At 43.6% G+C, this 22,090-nt stretch overlaps 1 protein-coding gene across 1 annotated transcript in view; it reads left to right on the forward strand.

The window, feature by feature from the left end:
* MPZL1 (myelin protein zero like 1) overlaps nucleotides 1-22,090 on the forward strand; it is a 61,499-nt gene that overhangs the window by 33,365 nt on the left and 6,044 nt on the right. Inside the window, exons 2-5 of the mRNA XM_067728537.1 lie at nucleotides 5,954-6,120; nucleotides 11,386-11,599; nucleotides 12,340-12,472; nucleotides 14,929-15,031. Of these exons, the coding sequence (XP_067584638.1) occupies nucleotides 5,954-6,120; nucleotides 11,386-11,599; nucleotides 12,340-12,472; nucleotides 14,929-15,031 (617 nt within the window). The remainder of the gene's footprint in view (nucleotides 1-5,953; nucleotides 6,121-11,385; nucleotides 11,600-12,339; nucleotides 12,473-14,928; nucleotides 15,032-22,090) is intronic.

The following is a 22,090-nucleotide window of genomic DNA, read 5'->3' on the forward strand; positions in this document are numbered from 1 at the left end:
TGAGGGTCATTATCACCCCACTGCTAAATGATACTTTTGGGCAACAAAAGTGGTGCATTTTAGAAATTTGTTTCCCAGAGCACATCAGAAGAGTTGTTTTTGTTTATATGTTTTCTTGCCCTTTGAACTGTAGTGTGACTTAGCAAGATTCCTTCCCCAGGAAGAAAGTAAGCTCAGCTCCTGTTACCATTCTGAAGTTTATCTGTAAGTTAATATGTAACTCAGAATCCAAAGTTGGCCGGTTGTAAAAACATGTGTATATCATTTAATCTTTTTATTTCATTTCATTTCATTTCTGTGTTTTTATTCCTGAGGCAACTGGTTTTTCCAAGATTCAACAGGAGACTTTTTCCCCCCCATCAATGAGTTTTTTGTTTTTTTTTTTTCCGCGGTACGCAGGTCTCTCACTGTTGTGGCCTCTCCCATTGCGGAGCACAGGCTCCGGACGCGCAGGCTCAGCGGCCATGGCTCACGGGCCCAGCCGCTCGGCGGCATGTGGGATCCTCCCGGACTGGGGCACGAACCCGTATCCCCTGCATCGGCAGGCGGACTGTCAACCACTGCGCCACCAGGGAAGCCCCATCAATGAGTTTTTAAACTAAAGTTTTCATACTTTTCACAGTAATTTTTGCCACTATACCATAATTGTAAATCTGAGGCTTAAAGAAAAACCTATGTAATATCTTATTCAGACTGGGAGTCCAGTCTACAGTGACATGGGATGACATGGATTAGAACAATAGTTTCTCTGCATCTCAGTGCTCTTTATATTTGCGTTCTTTAGCCATTTTAACTAGCCCCTTAAAACTCTCTTTTATGACTGAAGACAAGCCATCTGAATTTCACAATAATTTTAGTATGTACTTCCATAATACCCCTAGTTACTTAAAGAAAAAGAAAAGGCTGACAAAGCAAACCATTCCCAATTGTTTAAGAAACCAGTGAATTCATCCCTGGCTTGGGCTGCATGGCATGTAGTCTGAGGGGGAGATCTATGCTTTCCTTCTCTTTCCCCACATAGGAGAAACTTTGCTGGCGTTCATGCTCATCGCAGTTGATCAGAAACTGCTGTAAGCACTTAGGGCTTCTATGATGTGCATGGTAACCACATGCAGTTTTAAGTACAGGTCTCTGCTGAAACTTCTCCCTGAGATCAGCTGTGCAGAGCACCTGACTCCCAGCAGTTCTCTTGGTTGAATGCCCTTCTCTCAGCTCTCATGTCATCATGACTTCCCGTCTCCTTGTCCATAGCACTCTCTGTCCTGGGGGCTCTCATCACAGGCAGAGGAGCAACAAGGTGACAGGGTGGCTGCTCAGCATGTTTAGGGAGGAGGCGTAGGAGATGAAGTCTGAGAGGTGGCCGGGGGGGCTAGCTTACATCAGGCTCTGTGGGTCACTGTGAGGACCTAGACCTGATCCTGGCTGACGTGGGGAACTTGGAGGGTTTTGAGCAGAGGAGTGATAAGATCTGACTTGCATTTTACCGAGATCTCTCTGGCCGCTCCGTGGATTGGCTACAGTTAAGTGGATGAGGTGGAAGAGAGAACCAGCTTAGGAAGTCACGGAAATAACCTGAGTGAAAGGTGATGGAGGCCTGAACCAAGATGGTAGCACTGAAAGAGCATGGAGAGATCAACTTCTATATATGTTTTTTGTACAGACACATGTTTTGTGACGGCTTAGGCGTAAGTTGTGAGAAAGAGAGTTGTCCAGAGCTTTGACCTCAGCCACTGGACGTCTGGAGTCCTTTACTGAAATGGAGAAGCCCATGGAAGGGCAGGTTTGGAGGTGGGAACCAGGGGTTCAATCTTGACATTGTTAAATTTAAGATGCCAGTTAGATCCAAGTGACATTGCTGGATAAACGTTTGAATACGTATGCACACACGTGTGTGTGTGTGTGTGTGTGTGTGTGTGTGTACGTACAGGGGTCATTGGCATTTAGGAGGTATTTAAAGCCCTGAAACTAGATGAGGTTACCAACTTCCCTGGCGGTCCAGTGGTTAGGACTCTGGTTTCTCACTGCAAGGGGTGCAGGTTCCATCCCTGGTTGGGGAACTAAGATCTTGCATGCCGCATGGTGCAGCCCAAATAGATAGATATATAGATGAGGTTATCAAGAGAATGATGGATAAGAGGTCAGAGGGATGATCTGGGACTGTCCAGCATGTAGAGGTCAGGGGGACGAGAAAAGGAGCAGGTAATGAGATGAGAGAGTCAAAAGAGGGTGGTGTTTCAGAGGCCAAACTGGAAAAAAAGGAGGGAGTGATCAGTTGTATCAAATGCAGGCAGATCAATAAGATGAGATTTGAGAATTAACTGTTGGTTTAGCCACATGGAGGTCGTTGGATTCCTTAACAAGAACAGTTTTAGTGGAGTACTGGGGATGAAAGCCTGAATTGGGTTTCTTCAGGAGATAGTGGGAGGAGGGAGACTGTGCACAGTGACTGCAGACAATTCTTTCAAGATTTACAAGTTAGAGGAGGGCAAAGGGATCTTAGCTGTGGGGCAATGCAGGGTCAAGATTTTTTCCCCCTAAAGTTGGGATATAAATGTATATAATTCTACGGCTGATGGCAGTAGCTCAGAGAATGAAATATTCAGGAGAAAAAGGGAGACTTGCTGGATTGGTGTCCCTAGGTGCGTGAGAGCAGATGAGATCCAGTGCACAGTGGAGAGCAGTGCAGACATTTCCCACATAGGAAGACAGGGCACAGATGCAGAAGGTGACGGTAGGATGTAGTTGGGGACACAGAGAAGTTCTCTTGTGATTGCTTCTGTTTTCTTAGGGAAACAGGAAGCACAGTCATCAGCTGAGTGAGAGAAGCAGGGGGAGGTCCACAGTTGAGGTTAGAGAGGAAAGTATAAAATAGTCATTTAGGAGAGTGGAGCCTAGATGGAGTAGGGAAATGTGGGAGGATTGCTGGGCACCATTAAGAGTCCTCTTTGAAGTTAGCGGTCATGAATTTAAGGTAAAACCAGTCAGTGGGGTTGTGTGCTTTTCTCCAGCTATGGTCAGCCACCCTGGTAGAGATGCAGAATGGATAGAGAAGTGGACTTAACCAGAGTTGAGGTCTGGCCGGGCGAATGCGCTGACGGGAGAGAGAGGCAGGGGAGCTGACGGTGCAGCCAGGGGACGAGTCTTGTGCTGCACCGTGGATCTAATCCGAGCGGGACAAGTGGAGACATGCTGGGGATGAGACAGTAAAAGGATTGGAGGACTGATGGATTCTGGGTTCTAATGTGGCTGAAGGATTGATAAAATCAGGGTATTGGAGGAAATGTTCTGGAAAGTCAGAAGTGGTCAATCAGAGGGCAGAGAGCCTGAAAATTAAGATTGTGGAGGGGGAACAGGTATTAATGATAGGGTCTCAGGCAGCGGTTCTCGACCAGGAGCAATTTGCCCCTGAGGAGGGGACATTTGCAATTGTCTAAGGACACTTTTGGTTGTCACAGCTGGAATGAGAAAAGCTGCTACGGACACCTGGTAGAGGTCAGGGGTGCTGCTAAACATCCTATAACACACAGGCAAGCCCCACAGCAAAGACTAATCTGGCCCGATTGTCAATAGTGCCAGGGTTGAGAAACCCTGGGCTAGGGTATGATTATGGGAATTAGCAGCTGGGATAGGCCTGAGGATAAGATCATTGGAGAAGATAAGATAAACAAAGAGATCAGGGTTTTGGAAGGTTCTTCCTATGACTAATGGAAGCTCCAAGAATTATGACAAGAGTGGGAGAAAGAGCCAGGGATAAGAGGAAGTTAACTAGCTATGTATGGAGTTATTTTTCTGCAACTGGCTGATTGGCTGGAGTCAGAATTCATTTTCCTGGCTCCAAGAGCTGCATGTCCAAATTAGCCAAAGAGTGATGGTATGTTGTTGTTTTTAAAAGCCACTTGTTTATTAACCAGCTTTGGCATAATTAAATTGTCTGTCTTAAATAGATTGTCTAAAAGCCCATTTAGGCATTTGGTTGGTCTTTTTGGTCAAAATTCCATGACTGTAAACTTGGGCACTTGGCCTAGTTGCATCATTAAATAACATCTCAGGGTAACAGTTCTTGCAGCCAGGCCTTGTGGCAGGGATCTGGTTTGAAAAAAATCCTTGAGAAACTTTATCTGTTGACTTTAAAGACTGTGGCTTTCCATGCAGTGCTCATCCCAGTGGAGAAAACTAGTCAAAATCACACAGAGTAAATAAGGGTTACAAACCAGTGCTTCTCCCTGGAATAAACTGGTCAAATTGTCCAGTTTTATGCTTTGTCCTTCATTTTGAACTCAAGTGCCCTGGGGCTGCTTTTCTGCCTACCCACAATAGCAAGGAACTGTCTTTTGTTTGCTTCTTGGTTAAAAGAAGGGCTTGTTTTGAGGTTTGGACCACGAAGAATAATCCATTGTTCCCTATAATAATAATCCACCCTCTTTAGCAGAAAAAAATCTGCTTGATGCAGTGTGGCTATCAGTTTATTTAGAAGAATGGCCAAAAGTGCCCATTGTGTCGTGAGGATAAACATTTGGAAGATGGTTGGGAGGAATGGGGGAGTACTCTTGTTCTCCTTAGCCTGGAGTCATAGTTAAGACCTCAGGAAGAAAAAATTCTGAATATGACCATCAGTCCTGGGTGACAATACCCTTCCTTATTCTGCTTGTCTGTTACATTCTAAGAATAATTGGAACACTGCAGATAGGGATACTCTCCTGACTATTTCTTTAAAAAAACCTTATTTTGAAAATGGGTGTTTTTAATCTCTTCTATATTAGCTCTAATTGTTTCCACTTTTAGGCCAAATAAGTTTCTTTCTAACCTTCTTTAGTCCATGAAAGGGTCTGTTTTTGCGTGAAGATTATTTTATTTTAGCAGGAATCCTTAATAATTCTTGCAGTTGCCTCTGATTATAGATCTCGGAAAAAGAGCTATTTTTATATGCCAAGTGATAGACATTTTAATTACTACTTCCTGGGCTTAGGCTAACTGAAAAAACTCAGTGAATAAATGAATATGTGACCCAGTGTGGTCAGTTATTTCTTGAGTACACGTGTATCTAGCACACTAAAATCCAGAGGTAGGTAAGATTTCACTAATGAAAGCAAGATATGTTATTTTTGCCTTAAATACCTTATAGGAAAAGGGTTAGTTAAATAATAAACATGGCTTTAAAATAAAGTGATTTCTTACCTCAAACAGTTTTAATTGCTTTATATATGGAAGATGAGAAAAGATCAACTTGATATAAATTGAAATGTAGCAGGTGAATATGAGAACTATTTAAAGAAGTAAAACTATGGCCTCCACATCATTAAAAACAGACCGTCAGAGAAGCATGATGAGATGTCCTTCAGTAGATGAATGGATAAACTGTAGTACGTCCGTACAAAGGATATTATTCAGCAATAAAATGAAATGGGCTTTCATGCCACAAAATGACATGGAGGAAGCTTAAATTAATATTAATAAGCTTAATATATTAATATTAAGCTTAAATTAATATAAGTGAGAGAAGCCAATCTGAAAAGGCTACATTTACTGAGTGATTCCAAATATAGAATATTCTCAACGTTAGTGCTACACGAATGCAAGATGTTAATAATAGGGGAAACTGGGGCTTGGGGGAAGCGAGAGGGAATATATGGGAACTCCCTACTTTCTGCAAACCTCAAACTGCTCTGAAAAATAGTCTGCTAGTTCAAAAGAAAACATAAATATTAGGTATAACTGAACCAGTAAAAATGTCTTCTTATTAGAAAGCAAAAATCCCAGACTCTCAGTGGTTTAGTCTGTAGGAAGTACCTGGCTATATAATATTCTGCCAGAAATGTATAGTACACAGTGCTGATGGATTACTGTATACATCTTGTAACGGTTCTTGTATCTTTTCTTTGTCCTCTGATAAACATGCACAGTGGTATTCATGCTAACTCCTACTCTTAAGCTTTCCTTGTTCCTTTCTCTCCAGTGACTGCTGGTGTATCGGCCCTGGAGGTGTATACACCAAAAGAAATCTTCGTGGCAAATGGGACACAAGGGAAGCTGACATGCAAGTTCAAGTCTACTAACACGACCGGCACGTTGACCTCAGTCTCCTGGAGCTTCCAGCCAGAGGGGACTGACACCACTGTGTCGGTAGGAATGCTTGTCTGCTGTCCGCTGGTCATACCTCACGGGGTTCTTTACTGCTCTAGTGTGATTAACGATCCAGCCTTCTGATTGCACACTTGCAAAATGAGTGAGTTTGTTATCAGGGACTTCAAGGCCCTTCTTTTGCTTCAGACTCTCCAAAAAAATAAATTCAGCATCTCTTAAATGCAGCTTCTTATCTATATTGATACTGATATTGATATCTCTATCTACCTATCTATCTGTGTACTGGGTTGGAATGTATGCCTGATTTCCAAATGTTTGAGTGGACCTGTGTCCCTCAGGATTTATAAAAAGGAAGGCCCCTTGGGTGTTGTGTCTGAATAGGAAGGAAAGGTGAGGTAAAGTCAGAGATTACAAATTTATATGACTTCCTCACTGGGTCCAATTGGGTATGGTTCTGGGTAAAAGAGTCCCAGAGTTAGTGAGAGCAGGAAACCATGCAAATGTCATGGGGAAGCAGAGTCAGAGGCATTCTTTTGCTTCCCATAAATATGGCATCAACATGGAACACGTATCCTATAGATGCAAAATTAAACACACAGATTTACCCAGGAGAGTCCAAAGAATTATTTAAATTTGTGAAGATTTCCCACTGACATCTTTTGCCAGACTAGAAGTGAGGGACATTGTTTTATCTATAGAAAGTAAAGCATCATCAGGAAGACACCCAGATGCTCTTTCCTTCAAAGAGCAGTTTTACTTATGCTCAAAACATTCTTGTCATGTGGGTCAAAGCAGGTTTACATACCCCAAGCCTTAATATTAAGAACATGCTGTATTTCTTTTTTTTAATAAATTTATTTATTTATTTACTTACTTATTTATTTTTGGCCATGTTGGGTCTTCGTTGCTGCGCGCAGGCTTTCTCTAGTTGCGGCGAGCGGGGGGCTACTCTTCGTTGCGGTGCACGGGTTTCTCATTGCGGTGGCTTCTCTTGTTGTGGAGCATCGGCTCTAGGCACGTGGGCTTCAGTATTTGTGGCACATGGGCTCAGTAGTTGTGGCTCACGGGCTCTAGGGCACAGGCCCAGTAGTTGTGGCGCACGGGCTTAGTTGCTCTGTGGCATGTGGGATCTTCCCAGACCAGGGCTCGAACCTGTGTCCCCTGCGCTGGCAGGCAGATTCTTAACTACTGTGCCACCAGGGAAGTCCAAACATGCCGTATTTCTGATTAATGTTTTTAGCTAATCAATTTATACTTACACACCAGTCTGATTATGGTTCATTCCAGAATGTTCAGTCACTGATACAGGATCCTTTACCTCCCAAATGTCAGGGCATAGTTAATAAGATGAGCAGGACACTCTTCGTTTTTATAGATTTTCAGGAGAAGTAAAATCAAGCCCAGCATACCAGATATGGGTTTTCTGGTCCATGGAATTAGGGTCCACATGTCTAAAACAGAGCTCATCTTTTCTCCCCTCTGTTTCCCTTCTGTGCTAGTTCTTTTGGGGTATTTATGTTCTTCTAGGGACCTGATTTTTTTTTTAAATCTCGAGCTTTGTAGAGGGGGTGGTTGTCCTTCCTTCCCCATCCACTACCTCTTCCCTTCTATTCCTCACACCCACCCTGAGAAATAAGGACGTTTGCTGGCTCTTCCTACTTTGTTTCTGGCATCTAGCTTTTTGTCAGCCTTCCTGCTTCTCCCCTCTCCATTAAGTGATAAAAACTGTGTGCCGCGACTTGTGCGGCAACCCCCTTGGTTATTCCCCGACTTCAAATTATCCATCTTTCAACCCAGTCCTGCAGTCTATCAGGTGCCTTGTCTTAAAACAGTTCTTTTTTTTTTTTTTGCGGTACACGGGCCTCTCACTGTTGTGGCCTCTCCCGTTGCGGAGCACAGGCTCCGGACATGCAGGCCCAGCAGCCATGGCTCACGGGCCCAGCCGCTCCGTGGCATGTGGGGTCCTCCCGGACCGGGGCACGAACCCGTGTCCCCTGCATCGGCAGGCGGACTCTCAACCACTGCGCCACCAGGGAAGCCCCTTAAAACAGTTCTTTCACCTCACCACTGCCCTAGTCAGAGTCCTCAGAGTTTCCCATTGCAAACAGTGCTTGTTTGTTCTAGCCCCACTTCTATTCTCTCACGTGATCTCCTTCAGTCTCGTAAAAAGTGCTTTATTGCTTTGTTTTTCCACTTCTGAACTCTTGCCATTTAAGTTGTATCCCATCTTCACATTGTGATCCCTCCATAAGACCTCTTTTGATCTTTTTATCTCTTCTTAAAAACTCTCTGCCCATGTTTTCTGGGCCACTCCCTTGCTATGACAGTTTTTCTCTTCTTTATCTTGAATGTAAGCATTTTGAGGGTAGAGATCTATCTTACACCTTTGGCGTCCCTCATGGTTTTAACACAGTGGCTTTTACTTAATAAATGTTGGTTGATAAGGAGATCTAGTCCCTTTTTGTGTGTGAGTTTTTTTACTGTTTCATTTCTCTCTTTCTTACTGGTTTGACCAAAGCGTTATTAATCAGTGCGGTTCAGCAAACATACAGTTCCTGTGCTGTGCTAAGTGTGGAGGAGCACAGAGAGAAATACAGCTTGCACCCTGCCTTCAGAGGGCACCCAGTCTGATGAGGGAGAGGTTTGCGGAGACCCAAAGGTGGGAAAGAGTGTAGTGTAGGTCTATGTTGCTGCTTCAGAGGATACTTGTAGATGAGGTAGGAAGGAAAGCAGAGACCAGATGACAGAAGGACTTGTTTGCTAAGCTAAGAGTTTATGGTTTATTTCCTGGTTAAGAAGAGAGGTGAAGGGTTTGGGGCAGGCGAGATATAATCAGACATGAGAGGCATTAAATAATGAAAATAGCTTAAGCTTTGAATTCTGTCTCTGAGACCTGTGACCTTGAGTAAGTCACTAAGGTTTTCTGAGCCTCTTTCCTCATTTGCCAAATATCTGGCAAGGTGAATCTCACCTTGCAGCGTGGTTATGAGTGTCAGAGTGTTACTTTTCATGGTACTTCACATTTCTGCCCATCTTACAAGCAGAGGCCCTGGCTACCTTTCTTGTTCAGTGACTAGCTTTGGAAGGCAGAGACGCTGTCTCCCTCTGGAGCAGAGTACAGGTTTGCTTACTGTCCAAGATAGTAATATGTCTCCCTTTGGGGCCATTATAAAAGATTTGGGTTTCCTAAGCTTGGGGCTCCTCAGCTGTGATACCGAGCCTCTGCACGCACAGCATCCACCCAAGCCCCTCCGTGCCGTCCCTGTGGGCCTTGGGGGGCAGGGGCCACAGATAAAAACATGCTGCTGGCTGTTTGTAAGTAATAGGGTCCTTTGTCTCCAAGTCTTCTTCATGAGAACAAAGACTTCCCAGGAGTCTTGTGTCTTCTGCCAGCATCTGTGAACCTGTGGCAGACTTGCAGGGAGGGTAAAACCTCAGAGCCTTCATAGTTCCTAACAAGCATTAGTTATAGTAAACACAGGGTATATATTTGATAAATGGTTTTTAATTTTTTTTTTCCCAATAATCATTCAGGCCTTGTGGAGGATGGATTAGAGGAGCTTGAGACCAGTTAAGAGGTCATAGCCCAAGATGCTGAGGACATGAACATCAGGTATTATCAGTGGGAATTAAATAGAAAAGAGAAACTTAGGACATGGAATTGACAGGATTGGGGATTTTTTTTTTCTTTAATGATTCATTATCTATTTACTTATTTTTGGCTGCGTCAGGTCTTAGTTGCGGCATGCAGGATCCTCGTTGAGGTATGCAGGATCTTTTGTTGTGGTGCACGGGCTTCTCTCTAGTTGTGACCTGTGGGTTTTCTCTTCTCTAGTTGTGGCGTGCAGGCTCCAGGGTGTGTGTGCTCTGTAGTTTGCGGCATGCGGGCTCTAGTTGAGGCACACGAGCTCAGTAGTTGTGGAGCGCGGGCTTAGTTGCCCCACAGCATGCGAGATGCTAGTTCCCCGACCAGGGATGGAACCCGCATCCCCTGCATTGGAAGGTGGATTCTTCACCACTGGACCACCAGGGAAGTCCCAGGATCGGGAAATTAATTGGATGGGAAGGAAGACAGAGGAATTAACGATAACTCCAAAATTTATGGTTTGGGAGACTGGCATGTAGCCATCAGTCAAGATGAGATACACAGGTAGAAGGTGGAGTTGATAGGAGAAGGTGGCAGACTTGGAGGGTGGAGGCAGCTGCGTGAGTAGGCAGTTGGATTGGGGTCTAGAGCTCCAGGAAGCACTATGCGTGAGAGAGGTTTGCGCGTTAACAAAATGTAGATGGCCATTAAGTCATAGGAATGGGTGAGATTGCACAGGGGTTTGCAGCTTCCACAAAAGGTTCTGAAAATGTTGTGCTTGGATTGCCAGTGCAGCTCAGTGGTTGACTAATGCTCATTTCCACCACCCTCCCCTAACCCCACTGTCGCCCCATCTGTGAATATGAACAGACATCCAGCCTCTAGCAGAGGTGCTTGGATTGAAGCCGCATATCAGGATAGATCCCCACCCACCAGGCCTGACCTTACTTCCAGGGGGCTGGGTTTGACAAAGTTACTTTGAGAAATGAGTTCCCTTGCTGAAAGCAGGTCTGAGGAGAGAGTGAGAGTGGAAAGAGGAAGGGGCTAAAGGCTGAACCTGCAAAGGCGGACGAGAACATTTTGGGTTGTCTGGGCTGTGTTATTTTCACACGTCCATGACTTTTCTGTAGGAAACCAATAAGACTGGGGAACCCATCAGATTAACTGATCTGTGATATTTGGGCTTCTTTTTCTTGATGGCTTTGCATATCTTAATGGTAAGCTTTGTGAGTTAAGGCTGAAACCTTTGGATTCACTGGGCTCAACTGTGGTGCCCATCAGAGCACTGGCTTTGAAGAGTCAGGTGGTCCTGACTTTAACTCTGGATCCACCACCTATTGTCATTGTGACATTGGGCAAATGGTTTCTTTGAGTCTCCATTTCCTTATTATAAAAATATGGGTGGTAATTGCTACACCACTGGGCTATTGAAAGGTTTAGAGAGAACGTACACATTTATTTCTCCAACTGAAACAGGGTTGAACTCCATGATTTCTAAATCCCTGTCTGGCTTAGGTTCTATAGCCTGAGATTTGTAATATGATGTGGCATTTCTTTCTGGATGAAGTCTTTTTTTCACATCCTTCTACTCCGCCATCTTGATTGGAGCTCCTCAGATGACGTCTTTTTTTAAAAAAACCCTTCACAGCATGCCTATAATAGAGTTTAGAACTTCTACCTTTGAGAATAGCTCATGTGTTCTTTTTTTCTAATTGCAGTTTTTCCACTACTCCCAAGGGCAAGTGTATGCCGGGAATTACCCACCATTTAAGGACAGAATCAGCTGGGCTGGAGACCTCGACAAGAAAGATGCGTCAATCAACATAGAAAATATGCAGTTTATACACAACGGCACCTACATCTGTGATGTCAAAAATCCGCCTGACATTGTTGTCCAGCCAGGACACATTAGGCTTTATGTTGTAGAGAAAGGTACTTCCTTGAGTATTTTTGCAGTAATGATTCAGTCCCCTTTATTTCATGCTTAGTTAGAGAACAAGAGTTACATTTCAGGGTGTGTTTGAAAGGGGTATTTCTGCCATACAGTTATGCTCCCTGTTTCCATCGACCTGTGGCTCTACCGAACATGCCTGGGGGTCAGGGAGCTCATTCCCACCGGAGTGGCTGATTTCTCCATTTATAAACCTGCTGTCTGGGGCATACTGATCAGATTAAAGGAGTATGAATTTTTCACTGTTAATTAGAAGTAAGGCCAGATTCATTATAGTTGGATGGGGTGAGTATTGGGAAAGAAGGAGATTAATATTGTTTTAATATTCTCCAGGAGAAAGCTTTAACATTGGCAGAAACAGTATAGCTATTTCTTCACCTTTTTTGGAGAATAAGCAGGCAATGCGGGTTCTGCTCTCTCATTTTGAGACAAAGTCTGCTTTGTTGGAGAATAGATTGAGGTAAATTCACATCCCCAGCTTTTCTTCGATTTTAGAGCACTGAGAGGGATTATGTATATAGAAATGTTTTTAGTTCTAAAGCTCATTCTTTATCAGCTAATGTTCCTATGTCATCAGTTAGGTACTAGGATCTCATAATTTGGATAATCAAATAGGGTATGGTAATTGCTAAGGGAAGACACTTGTTTATTAACTTGATACAATTCCATTTCTTCTCTCTGTCGCAGTGTACCTTAAACCTGTTTTGTTCTTTCTCTCTAGAGATTTTGCCTGCGTTTCCCGTTTGGGTGGTGGTGGGTATAGTTACTGCTGTGGTCCTGGGTCTCACGCTGCTCATCACCATGATTCTGGCTGTCCTCTATAGAAGGAAAAACTCTAAACGGGATTACACCGGGTAAGCAGCTCTGCTTTTGGGGGGAAGGGTGGAGGGAAGGAATCAGAGTTTATGAAAACTTCTGTATGCTTTATGGGAAAAGAATTGTGAAGAATTAGCTACCGTTAGCATTCATGTCGGAATCGAGCCATCTTCTTAGAAGATGTTCTGACACGGGCAAGCAGAAATCAGTGGCCTGCTGTTAAACGTAGACTATGACACTAATCCCTGTTTCAGTTTCTTTCTTAGGTTTGGTGAAACGGACTGCTCAGTAGTCTGTGCTCTGTGTTTCAGTATCATCCACTCTGCAGTTAGCATTATTAAGCCACAGATATCACTTACCTAATATGAGTTTAACTTGATCTCTAGGTAATAATCTCATAAGGTTCTTCTTTTCAGTTAGGTAAACATAATAATGATAAGAGGAGTATGCTGATAAATGACCCCCCCCTGATGTGATGATGCAGGGCTTTTCCTGTTTGTAGTTTGGTTTATTGCTTTGACCATTCTGGAATGCATGGCTGGACTCATCCAAGCTGAGTTAATAAGAGTTGCAAAATATACCAGCAATAAAGAAGACTTTCGTTTTGTTTGCGGCTTCTCAAAGAGAACATGTTTGAGCATAGGGTGTGTGTCTAATTGAAGGACCCTCTCTTTCTGCCACTCCAGCTGGAAAGCTAGCCTGTATAAGCTTGGTAGAACTCGTGTGGTAAGACTGAGAGTGAGGCTGGGTTTCAGTTGATGTAGCACGAGCTGCGTCCCCGGTGCACGGAAGGGACTGTGGTTGAGGGTTGCATGCCCTGGACTCCCTGGCTGGTGGATGGTGGGGACCTCTCGCTTTGGGCTGTGCCGCTCTACTTTTTAGGAGTGCTGTGTTTTAAGGAGTTTTAAGTGTTCAAATTCAGATATCATTTGCTTGGAATGTTTCTATTCTGCTGACTGCACCTGCCCCCTTGCATGGTGAGTGGTTTATGATGAAATGTAACCGAAGCATTGGTTTTCGACATGAAACTAATCCAGGGTGGTGACACGCCAGTCTCTGTAGTTCACGCTTTTTGGGTTAATAAAGGCACAGAAAAGTGTGCCTTAGAATTCTGCATGGCATCGTGAATGCTGCTATTCTTCTTACTTTGGTTTTTTTTTCCCCCTCCCCTGCCTTTTCTACCTTGGTGTGCCGGGATCAGATCCTGCCTATCTTCCACTTCTTAAGAAAAGCTGACATAGACGACACATTGGGACTATAACAGGGCTGGGTCTCCTCTTCCACTCCCACTAGACACATGGTAACTAATCACATTGGCCGTTGCTGTTAATATTCATGTGTATGTATTCAGCCCATCTCCCTTGTTGACAACTAACTAGCCAGCTCTGAGCTAACCCAACAGCTATCATGGTTTGTCCACAAATATGTCATGTGTCTGTGTTAGAAACATGTTGAGTGTACCATCCCAATGAAATTGGGTTGTCAGGTTTTATGGTCATCTGAACGTATATGTTCTTCATGTAAAATGCCTTTGTGTGTGTGTGTGTGTTTTAGTTTTTTTAATACTTGAACTGTAGTATTACTGAGTTAGACTCTTTGTGTTACAATACTCAAACCATTTTGGTTTGTGGCATATAGCCTCCCGGTTCAGAGAAGGCACAGTTTGCAGAATGCTTTGTACGCTTTGGTCTTAGTAACGACACTTTAAATGTGATTCTCTCCACACTCCTAAGATTTTTTAAAAGTACGTTATAAGGGATTGAAGCTCTGCTGAAGACACATCCCATTAGGGAATCCCTAATGAGTTACCTCCTGGCATTCACTTTCCCTGGTTTATTTATGAGATAGGGCTTGCTGTTGAAGACCCCGACGCCCCTGAAAAAGTTCAGGCCGTGTGATGTGGCATTCCACAGTTTCTTATCATCCATGACTTCCTGAATTTTCTTGGGTTTGGTTGCGGAATTGATGGGGAAACAAACTTATGGGGACCTAGGGGATGGAAGGAATGAGATAAGCCAAGGCTATGAGCCTGGATCAGTGTCTGTCATTTTGGAAGCACATTCAGAAGAGGTTTGCCTTCGATGATCACAAAAGCGAATTGCTATCAAGAAGGTATAGCTTGCTCCTTTAAACCTGTATCCCAAAGGAGGATTTATGGTAGGGAAAAAAGCCAAAGAAGCAAAAGGATAAATGTACATTGTAGCCAGAATCCCATCCAGCAGATATCATTGTTATAAACTGGGGCAAAGAGATTGCACCACATTGGATTCTTGTACCTCCCCTGGAGTAGCTTCACTGACTTGGAAGAATTAGTGTCAGGGATAAAAAAATAGTTTCAAGATACGTGATTGTTTTGATACTCATTGTTTTGTTGAGTTTTGTTTTTATACATCTTCTACTTCATTTTGTCATCACTTGCATTTCTATATTTTTTGTTTCCATTTATTTTAATTCCTTTTTTTTTTTTACATTCTCCAAATTGCCAACTCATCAGCTGCAATACATCAGAGAATGTGTCACCGGTTAAGCAGGCTCCACGGAAGTCCCCCTCCGACACAGAGGGTCTAGTAAAGAGCCTACCTTCTGGATCTCACCAGGTAATGGCTGATTGCAGTTCCGCCCACCATGCCATGCTCTGCAGTTTGGTGCTGTGTCACTCTGTGGGGTGTGGGAAAGAACACTGAGCTGTGAGAAACGGACAGAAAGAGAGAGAGCAAGAGAAACAGAGGGGAACGTAAGGGCTGGTTTCGGAGGACCACAAGAAGGTATGTAGGGAAGAATCTGACTTGAGTAAAGGTTTCCACCAAACCACCACTAACAGATTGGCCCAAGCAAAATTAGGAAATGACTTTGTCAGATGTAAATACTTCTTCCTTCGTTGCTCAAAGAAATAAAGCTAGTGAACTAGATTCTATACTGAGGTGTTCTATAAGCCATGGAATTCACAGGAAAAAGTTGATTTTGGTGTTGGTAATAGAACAGAAAAATTATTTTGTATGAATTCTTTAGGAGGAATTGAAAGTAAACATTTATCTGAATAATTAGTAGGCTCGATGAACAAGGAAAGGCTTTAGTTTCTGCTTCTTGTAGAAAGTACAGAGAAGAAATAACTTTCATTTGGAATTCAGCAGGAATCTGGCATTGAGGTTAATATTGTGTTTTGGCCATGCTGGCGTAACTATAAATGGCAGAAATTCCAGAGCTTAGTACCAATTCTGGTCTTCTGGGGTAGAAAGCATTAGAAGGAATGTGGCCAGTTATAACTTTGCCCTGAGGAGGCGGGATTGAGGCTGTAGTGGGGCGGGTGGATTTAAGAGGAAGTAAAGGATAACAGTGTTTTGTGGAAGAAGTATTCCACAGTCTTAGTTCACAGTTGTCCTACGTGGTGAGGAAACTGAGGCATTGCGATGTTAAATTACTAAAAGCACAGACCCAGTTAGCAACAGAATTGGGGCGAGAACCTAGATTTCTAGGCATTGTCCTTCACAACATCAGGCTCCTTACTTGTTCCTAATCTGTCTGTCCATCTCTCTCATTCTGTTTGTCTCTCCGACTGTCTCTCTCGGATTATGTAGGATACCTCAGTTCACTAATTTGGATTGTGAATGGGAATAGGGTTGTGAATAAAGGCGTTAGAGTTACAGGTAGGCATGATACCTAAAGAAGCCTTGGAAACTTTTTCTTCTGTCCTTGAAATGCCATGGGCGTTGTTCTCCTGTTGAAAACAGACTGGGAGGAAGAAAAAAAAAGAAACAATGGACTTTGGACACTGGAAAACAGGTTGTGCAGCACCATGATTCCTAAGAGAAGGGAAACAAATAAGGAGAGCCCTGTGATCGTCCCAGCTTACTCCTCAAGGCATTTTCCAGGCTGCAGTGCTGAGGGGAAAACAGAAACAGCTCACCTGTCTCACTGAATTGAGGAGGCGGACATCAGAGTTTGGGGAGGCCTCCTTAATCTTCTTGAGAAAGGATGCACAGCAGATACAAATTTTGAGGCTTCGTATGGTAGGCAGAATAATGACCTCCAAAAGATGCCCACATCCTAATCCCTGGAACCTATGGGATATGTTACCTTACCTGTCAAAAGGGACTTTGCAGCTGTGATTACAGATCTTGAGATGGGGAGATTTTCCTGGATTATCCATGTGGGCCGAATGTAATCATAAGGGTTCTTTTTTTTTGCGGTACGCGGGCCTCTCACTGCTGCGGCCTCTCCCGCTGCGGAGCACAGGCTCAGCGGCCATGGCTCACGGGCCCAGCCGCTCCGCGGCATGTGGGATCTTCCCGGACCGGGGCACGAACCCGCGTCCCCTGCATCGGCAGGCGGACTCTCAACCACTGCGCCACCAGGGAAGCCCCATAAAGGTTCTTATAAGAGGAAGGCAGGAGGGTGAGAGCCAGAGATTTGAAGATGCTATTCTACTGGCTTTGAAGATGAAGGAAGGGGTCACAAGCCAAGGAATGCAGGCAGCTTCCATAAGCTGGAAAAAGCAAGGAAGCAGATTCTCCCTAGAGCCCCTAGAAGGAATGCAGCCCTGCTGATGCCTTGATTTAGCCCAGTGAATCACATTTCAGACTTTTGACCTCTAAAACTGTAAGATAATACATTTGTTTTTAGCAGGTCTAAAATTGTTTTTATTCTCCTCCCTCAAGCTTGACTGATCATCTGGTTGGGTAGGATTCCAGGTTGGAAATCATTTTCCTACAGCATATTGAGGCATTGCTGATTTTTGTAGCTTCCAATGCTAAGAAGCTGATACAGTTCTGATTCCTCCTCCTTCGGGTGGGACCAGTTTTATACCCCTTCTCTTAGAATCTTCTTTATCCCTCATGCTCTGAAATTTTATAAAATTGTGGGCCTTTTTTGTTCATTGTACTGGCTACTCAGTGGGCTTTTTCAGTCTGAAAACTCTGCCCTTCAGTTTTAGGGTATTGTCTTCCATTATTCTTTGGAAAATTTCCTCCTTCCATTTTCTATCCTCTCTTTTGGAAATTCCTGTTAGCAGTTAGATCATCTAGAGCAGTCCTTTCGTTTTCTTAATTTTTTCCGTTTTGCAGTTTCTTCTAGAAAATTTCTGTAACTTTATCTTCCAACTTTTATTAAATATTTAATTTCTGCTATCTTTTTATTAATTTTCAAGAGCCATTGCTTATTCTGGTTCTGATAACCCGTACTTTTCATGGATGCATTGTCTTATCTCTCTGAGCATATCATTTTTTCTTGTTTCATGATTTTTAAACAATGTTTTCTTCTGTTACTAGATTTTGCTGTTTCTTTTGAATTCCCTTTTTTCTTTTATAATTTTTGTCTGTCACGTTAAAAGCTTTCCTCAAATGCCCAGCGATCCTTGGTTATCTGTTTGTATTGAAGGCACTCAGATCTGATCACGAGCTCTAAGCAGAGACAGAGCTTACTGGGTAGTAGGCTTCACTGTTTGTATAAAGTGCTGGCTGGCTTTCACTGGGGGACCCCTAAGTATCAGTTGCTAAGGTCTTTTCTCTTGGGTTAGTTGATTTCTCCAGAAAGAAATCCTCTGATTCCATGCTTGGGAATGGAGCAGAGGAAGGAGAGAGGAGGGCTCCCTGTTCAGTAAGTGGATTTGCCCGCCCTGTTTTCAGCACCAAGACCCTACCCTGCAGTGACTGCTGTCCCTGAGTCAGAGATGGGCTCAGCTCTCCTGTGAGTAAACCGCCAGGGTTCTGCCCAGGCCTGACTCTGTGGCATTTTCTGGAGGCTAGTGAGAAGCAGTTCAAGCACTGTGTCAATCTATATGATCATTTTTCAGCATTTGCAGTATGACACCAGGTCAGCTTTGAGAGGAAAGCCGCAGCATGCCTCACAGTTGATTCCTAGGTTATTTCCTTTGCGCTCAGTACAGGCCCCTGAAGGCCTCTTCTCTAACATGTTGCAAATCAGGGTTTCTGTTCAGTGACACGTCCCTGGAGCACCCTTTGTCTTACTTGGTTATTTTTCATCAAGTCGTACTGTACCTTTTATTTTACAGTTACACAACTTGTTAAAGACATTTTCTGCCTTACCTGTTTCTGGGACTTATAAAGCCTTTGTCGGTCCACACAAGGCTTGGAAGTGGACTGCGTGATTCCCCTGGAGACTTAGCTTCCAATTTTTGTTTTATTTCGGTTTGCATTCAATCGTCAACTTGGAACAGGGGCTGCTATCCTGGGGTTAGAACATTTGCTTCAGATACTCCACAAAATTCCTAAGCGCTCCAGGGCCTTAAGGTGACGCTGGCGTGTGCTCTTACTTGCCATCACACGCCGTCTTCAGTATGTGTATCAGAAACACCTCTGTGTCAGAGCACCGGAGGTGTTTGTGGAAGTTGTTCTTACCAGGATCCTTTTGATACACTCCATCTTCAGTTGTTCAAACTGAGGCAGAAAAGGTTTCACGGTTTAGGAAAAACTGGCTTGACCTGATAATGTTCATCTTATTAGGTAATTTATGAGATTAAGTACTTTTTGTAAGTTGCGCACAAGCAAAGGTAGCAATTGTTTTGAAAATTCAGTCATTCCATTGCACGTTCTCTTTGATCACTTCCACACACATCTGAGTGCTCAGCATACTTACAGCGTAAACTGGACGTGGGAAATGCGGGCATGAGTATCACCCAGTCCCTGCCCTCCAGAACCTCAGAGTCTCCTGGGTTGTTCAGGTCATTTTCAGGCTTTTCTATGATATGGAGACTTTTTTTATGTAAATATCCTGACAAAACAGCCTTGAGGAAATCTTCATATTTAGATAGACATCTTAGTGTTTTAAGGGTTAGTGATGTGTTACAAACTAGTATTGACGCTGGGGTCCAGCTCATCGTTTTAACTTGTGGGGCATTATTTAACTTCAACATCTGTTCCCTTATCTTTGAAATGATGGGTTGGGGCAAATTGATCTTTAAGCCCCTTCTCATTTTTCCATTGCTAATTGTAAGAGTTCATGGTACACGGTGCCTTATAAGGAGAGGTTTAGGCAGTTGCTGCCCACCTATTGCAATCAGATCTGTGAAATGGGTGCATGGTAGGGATGTTTGCAAACTACCCCTTGGGACTTTCTTCCAAGGGTTCTATCATGACATGCTCCCTGATTATCAGAACCTTCCATTTTCTACCTGCAGGCATCATCTGAGAGTCTAATAGCGTTAGTCATTACTATTTGGATGAATCAATAACTAAAAGTTATTTTATCAGAAGAGAAAGAATACTAGTGCTCCAGGAAGGAAATTTACAAAAGATGAAACATAATACCCAGGCAGGGCATTAAGTGCACTATATTCCTCATCTGTCTTTGGCCACTATTTTTGTTATAATTGGAAGACTAGTAACAGAAGACTTGACTAAAAGTACCTTTAACAGTAGGAAATTTATTAACTCACAAGAGGCCCAGCAATGTCATGAAGACTCAGGTTCTTTCCATTTTATTCCTTCCTCCTCTGCATATTGTCTTTGTTCTCAGGCTCCTTCCCTCAGCCTCAGAATGGCTGCCATGGTTTCAGGCAGCTCATGAAAAAAGGCACCTGAGCTGAATTCCTAGCGCTGAATCTCCTCCCAGGTGGTTTTTATTATGGAGGAAAATCTTTACCTGGGGCTCCCCAGCAAACTTTTCCTAGTCCCCTTGGCAGAGTGGGTCACATGCTGATGCCCCTTCCAGTCATCTGCAGGGGGACAGATCGGCTTCACCCCTGGGGGCAGGGGAGAGTGGGGTCGTTCACCTGAGCAGAGGAAAGGTGCACACCAGAACCGAATTAGGGCTCTTCCCGCAAACAGAGAGGGAAGTTGAGTTGGGAAGGGTGTTAGGTAGGCGCTACCTAGAGTCTGGAGTATTCTGGCATTAGGGAAAAGATAAGTACAAATCTTTCTTTGTAACGCTTAGCTTTGAAGGACATGGGTTTCAAATAATTTTTGTGAATATATCTTACGAACAGTTGGTTTTCTAGATCCTTTTCTGGAAATGGTTAATGCTTTGTATACAAAAGGCAAGCGGGAATTCCCTGGCAGTCCAGTGGTTAGGACGCCATGCCTCCAGTGCAGGGGATATGGGTTTGACCCCTGGTTGGGGAACTAAGATCTCGCATACCGTGTGGTACAGTCAGAAAAAAAAGGGGAGGGGCAAGTATTTATGGAGGACAGTGAGGGAGCAGTTATGTATTTGTCAACTATAGTCTATAGATATGTGATGTCTCCAGAAGTACAGCATGTGCATTCGTTCATTTAGTCCTCACAACAGCCCTACGAGGCAGGTTCTTTTACTGTCCCTATTTTACACGTCAAGAAACTGAGGCTTAGTTAGGTTGAGTCACTTGCTCAAGGTCAGTAGTTAGTGGCAGAGCTGGTATTAGACCCCGATCTGTGTGTGGCTCTAAGGCATGTATTTGTTCTACCCTGCCTGTCCAGTTCTTTTCAACTTCCTTTTGATAATCAGTTTCATTTATCTCAAAGAATGTCACAAGACACATCTGTTTCACATCTATATTTGGTGATGTGAAATAAATACTGAAAATGTGTTTTGTGAACAATCAATGAGCATGTGGTAAAAACAGATGTTCTCTCTTAGTGATACTTGTGCTAGCTTGTCAGGTGTGAGTCCCCTAATGCCTGAAGGACCAGATTCAGATTCTAAAGGGCTACAGAGACCATGGAAAGTGTACTTCGGGACATAATAGCTTCTGAGAAATTAATATCTGTTCAGAGATAGGTCTCCTTGCTCTTCCATAACCCTCTTTTCCTGGACCCTCTTCCCACACCTTCACCAGTACGTTTTTATATTGGGATAAATTTCATGCAAGTAGAGTTCAGGGGTAATTTCATCTCTAACTGAAACTAAAAGAATAGACCTAGGTCAAGCAATTAGTCTCTTGAAACATTTTCAATAGTAAAGACTATTTGTATAATAAGTAGTTGAGGAAAATATATATGTACAGAGCAATTTTTCACTTGGTTATGGTAATTCTTTGTGACAACGCCAAAAAAAAAAAAAAAATGGAGGATGAGGGAAAGTGAGTGAGTGTCAAGATGTACAGTAAAAACAGCTCCATTAAGGGACTTCCTTGGTGGTGCAGTGGTTAAGAATCCGCCTGCCAATGCTGGGGACACAGGTTCGAACCCTGGTCTGGGAAGATCCCACATTCCGTGGAGCAACTAAGCCCGTGTGCCACAACTACTGAGCCTGTGCTCTAGAGCACATGCACCTAGAGCCCGTGCTCAGCAACAAGAGAAGCCACAGCAACGAGAAGCCCACGCACCGCAATGAAGAGTAACCCCCGCTCGCCGCAACTAGAGAAAGCCTGTGCACAGCAACAGACTCAATGCAGACAAAAAAAAAAAAAACAACAGCTCGGTTAATGTAGGTGTTATCGTTGATATTGTTTTAACTCTCGAACACCCCAAAGTAAATATCTTAGCGATGGCAGGTACATTTCCAAGTTGATCTTGGTTCACTGACCCCTCCTGAAGTCCTCAGTGGTCTTCTTGGCCCTCAAAGTGTTAAAGTCCTGAGGCATGTCCCACAGAGACCCAGGGTACCTACCGCTGCCAAGTCAACCTCGGAACCCAACTTTAGAGAGCTGTGTTAGATTGAGCTAGATTCATCAGCAGATTCCTGAGCTCCAATTCTGGTGAGAATTCCTTTAGATCCATTCTTTC

This window comes from Pseudorca crassidens, chromosome 2, assembly GCF_039906515.1.
Source record: "Pseudorca crassidens isolate mPseCra1 chromosome 2, mPseCra1.hap1, whole genome shotgun sequence".
Taxonomy (NCBI): domain Eukaryota; kingdom Metazoa; phylum Chordata; class Mammalia; order Artiodactyla; family Delphinidae; genus Pseudorca; species Pseudorca crassidens.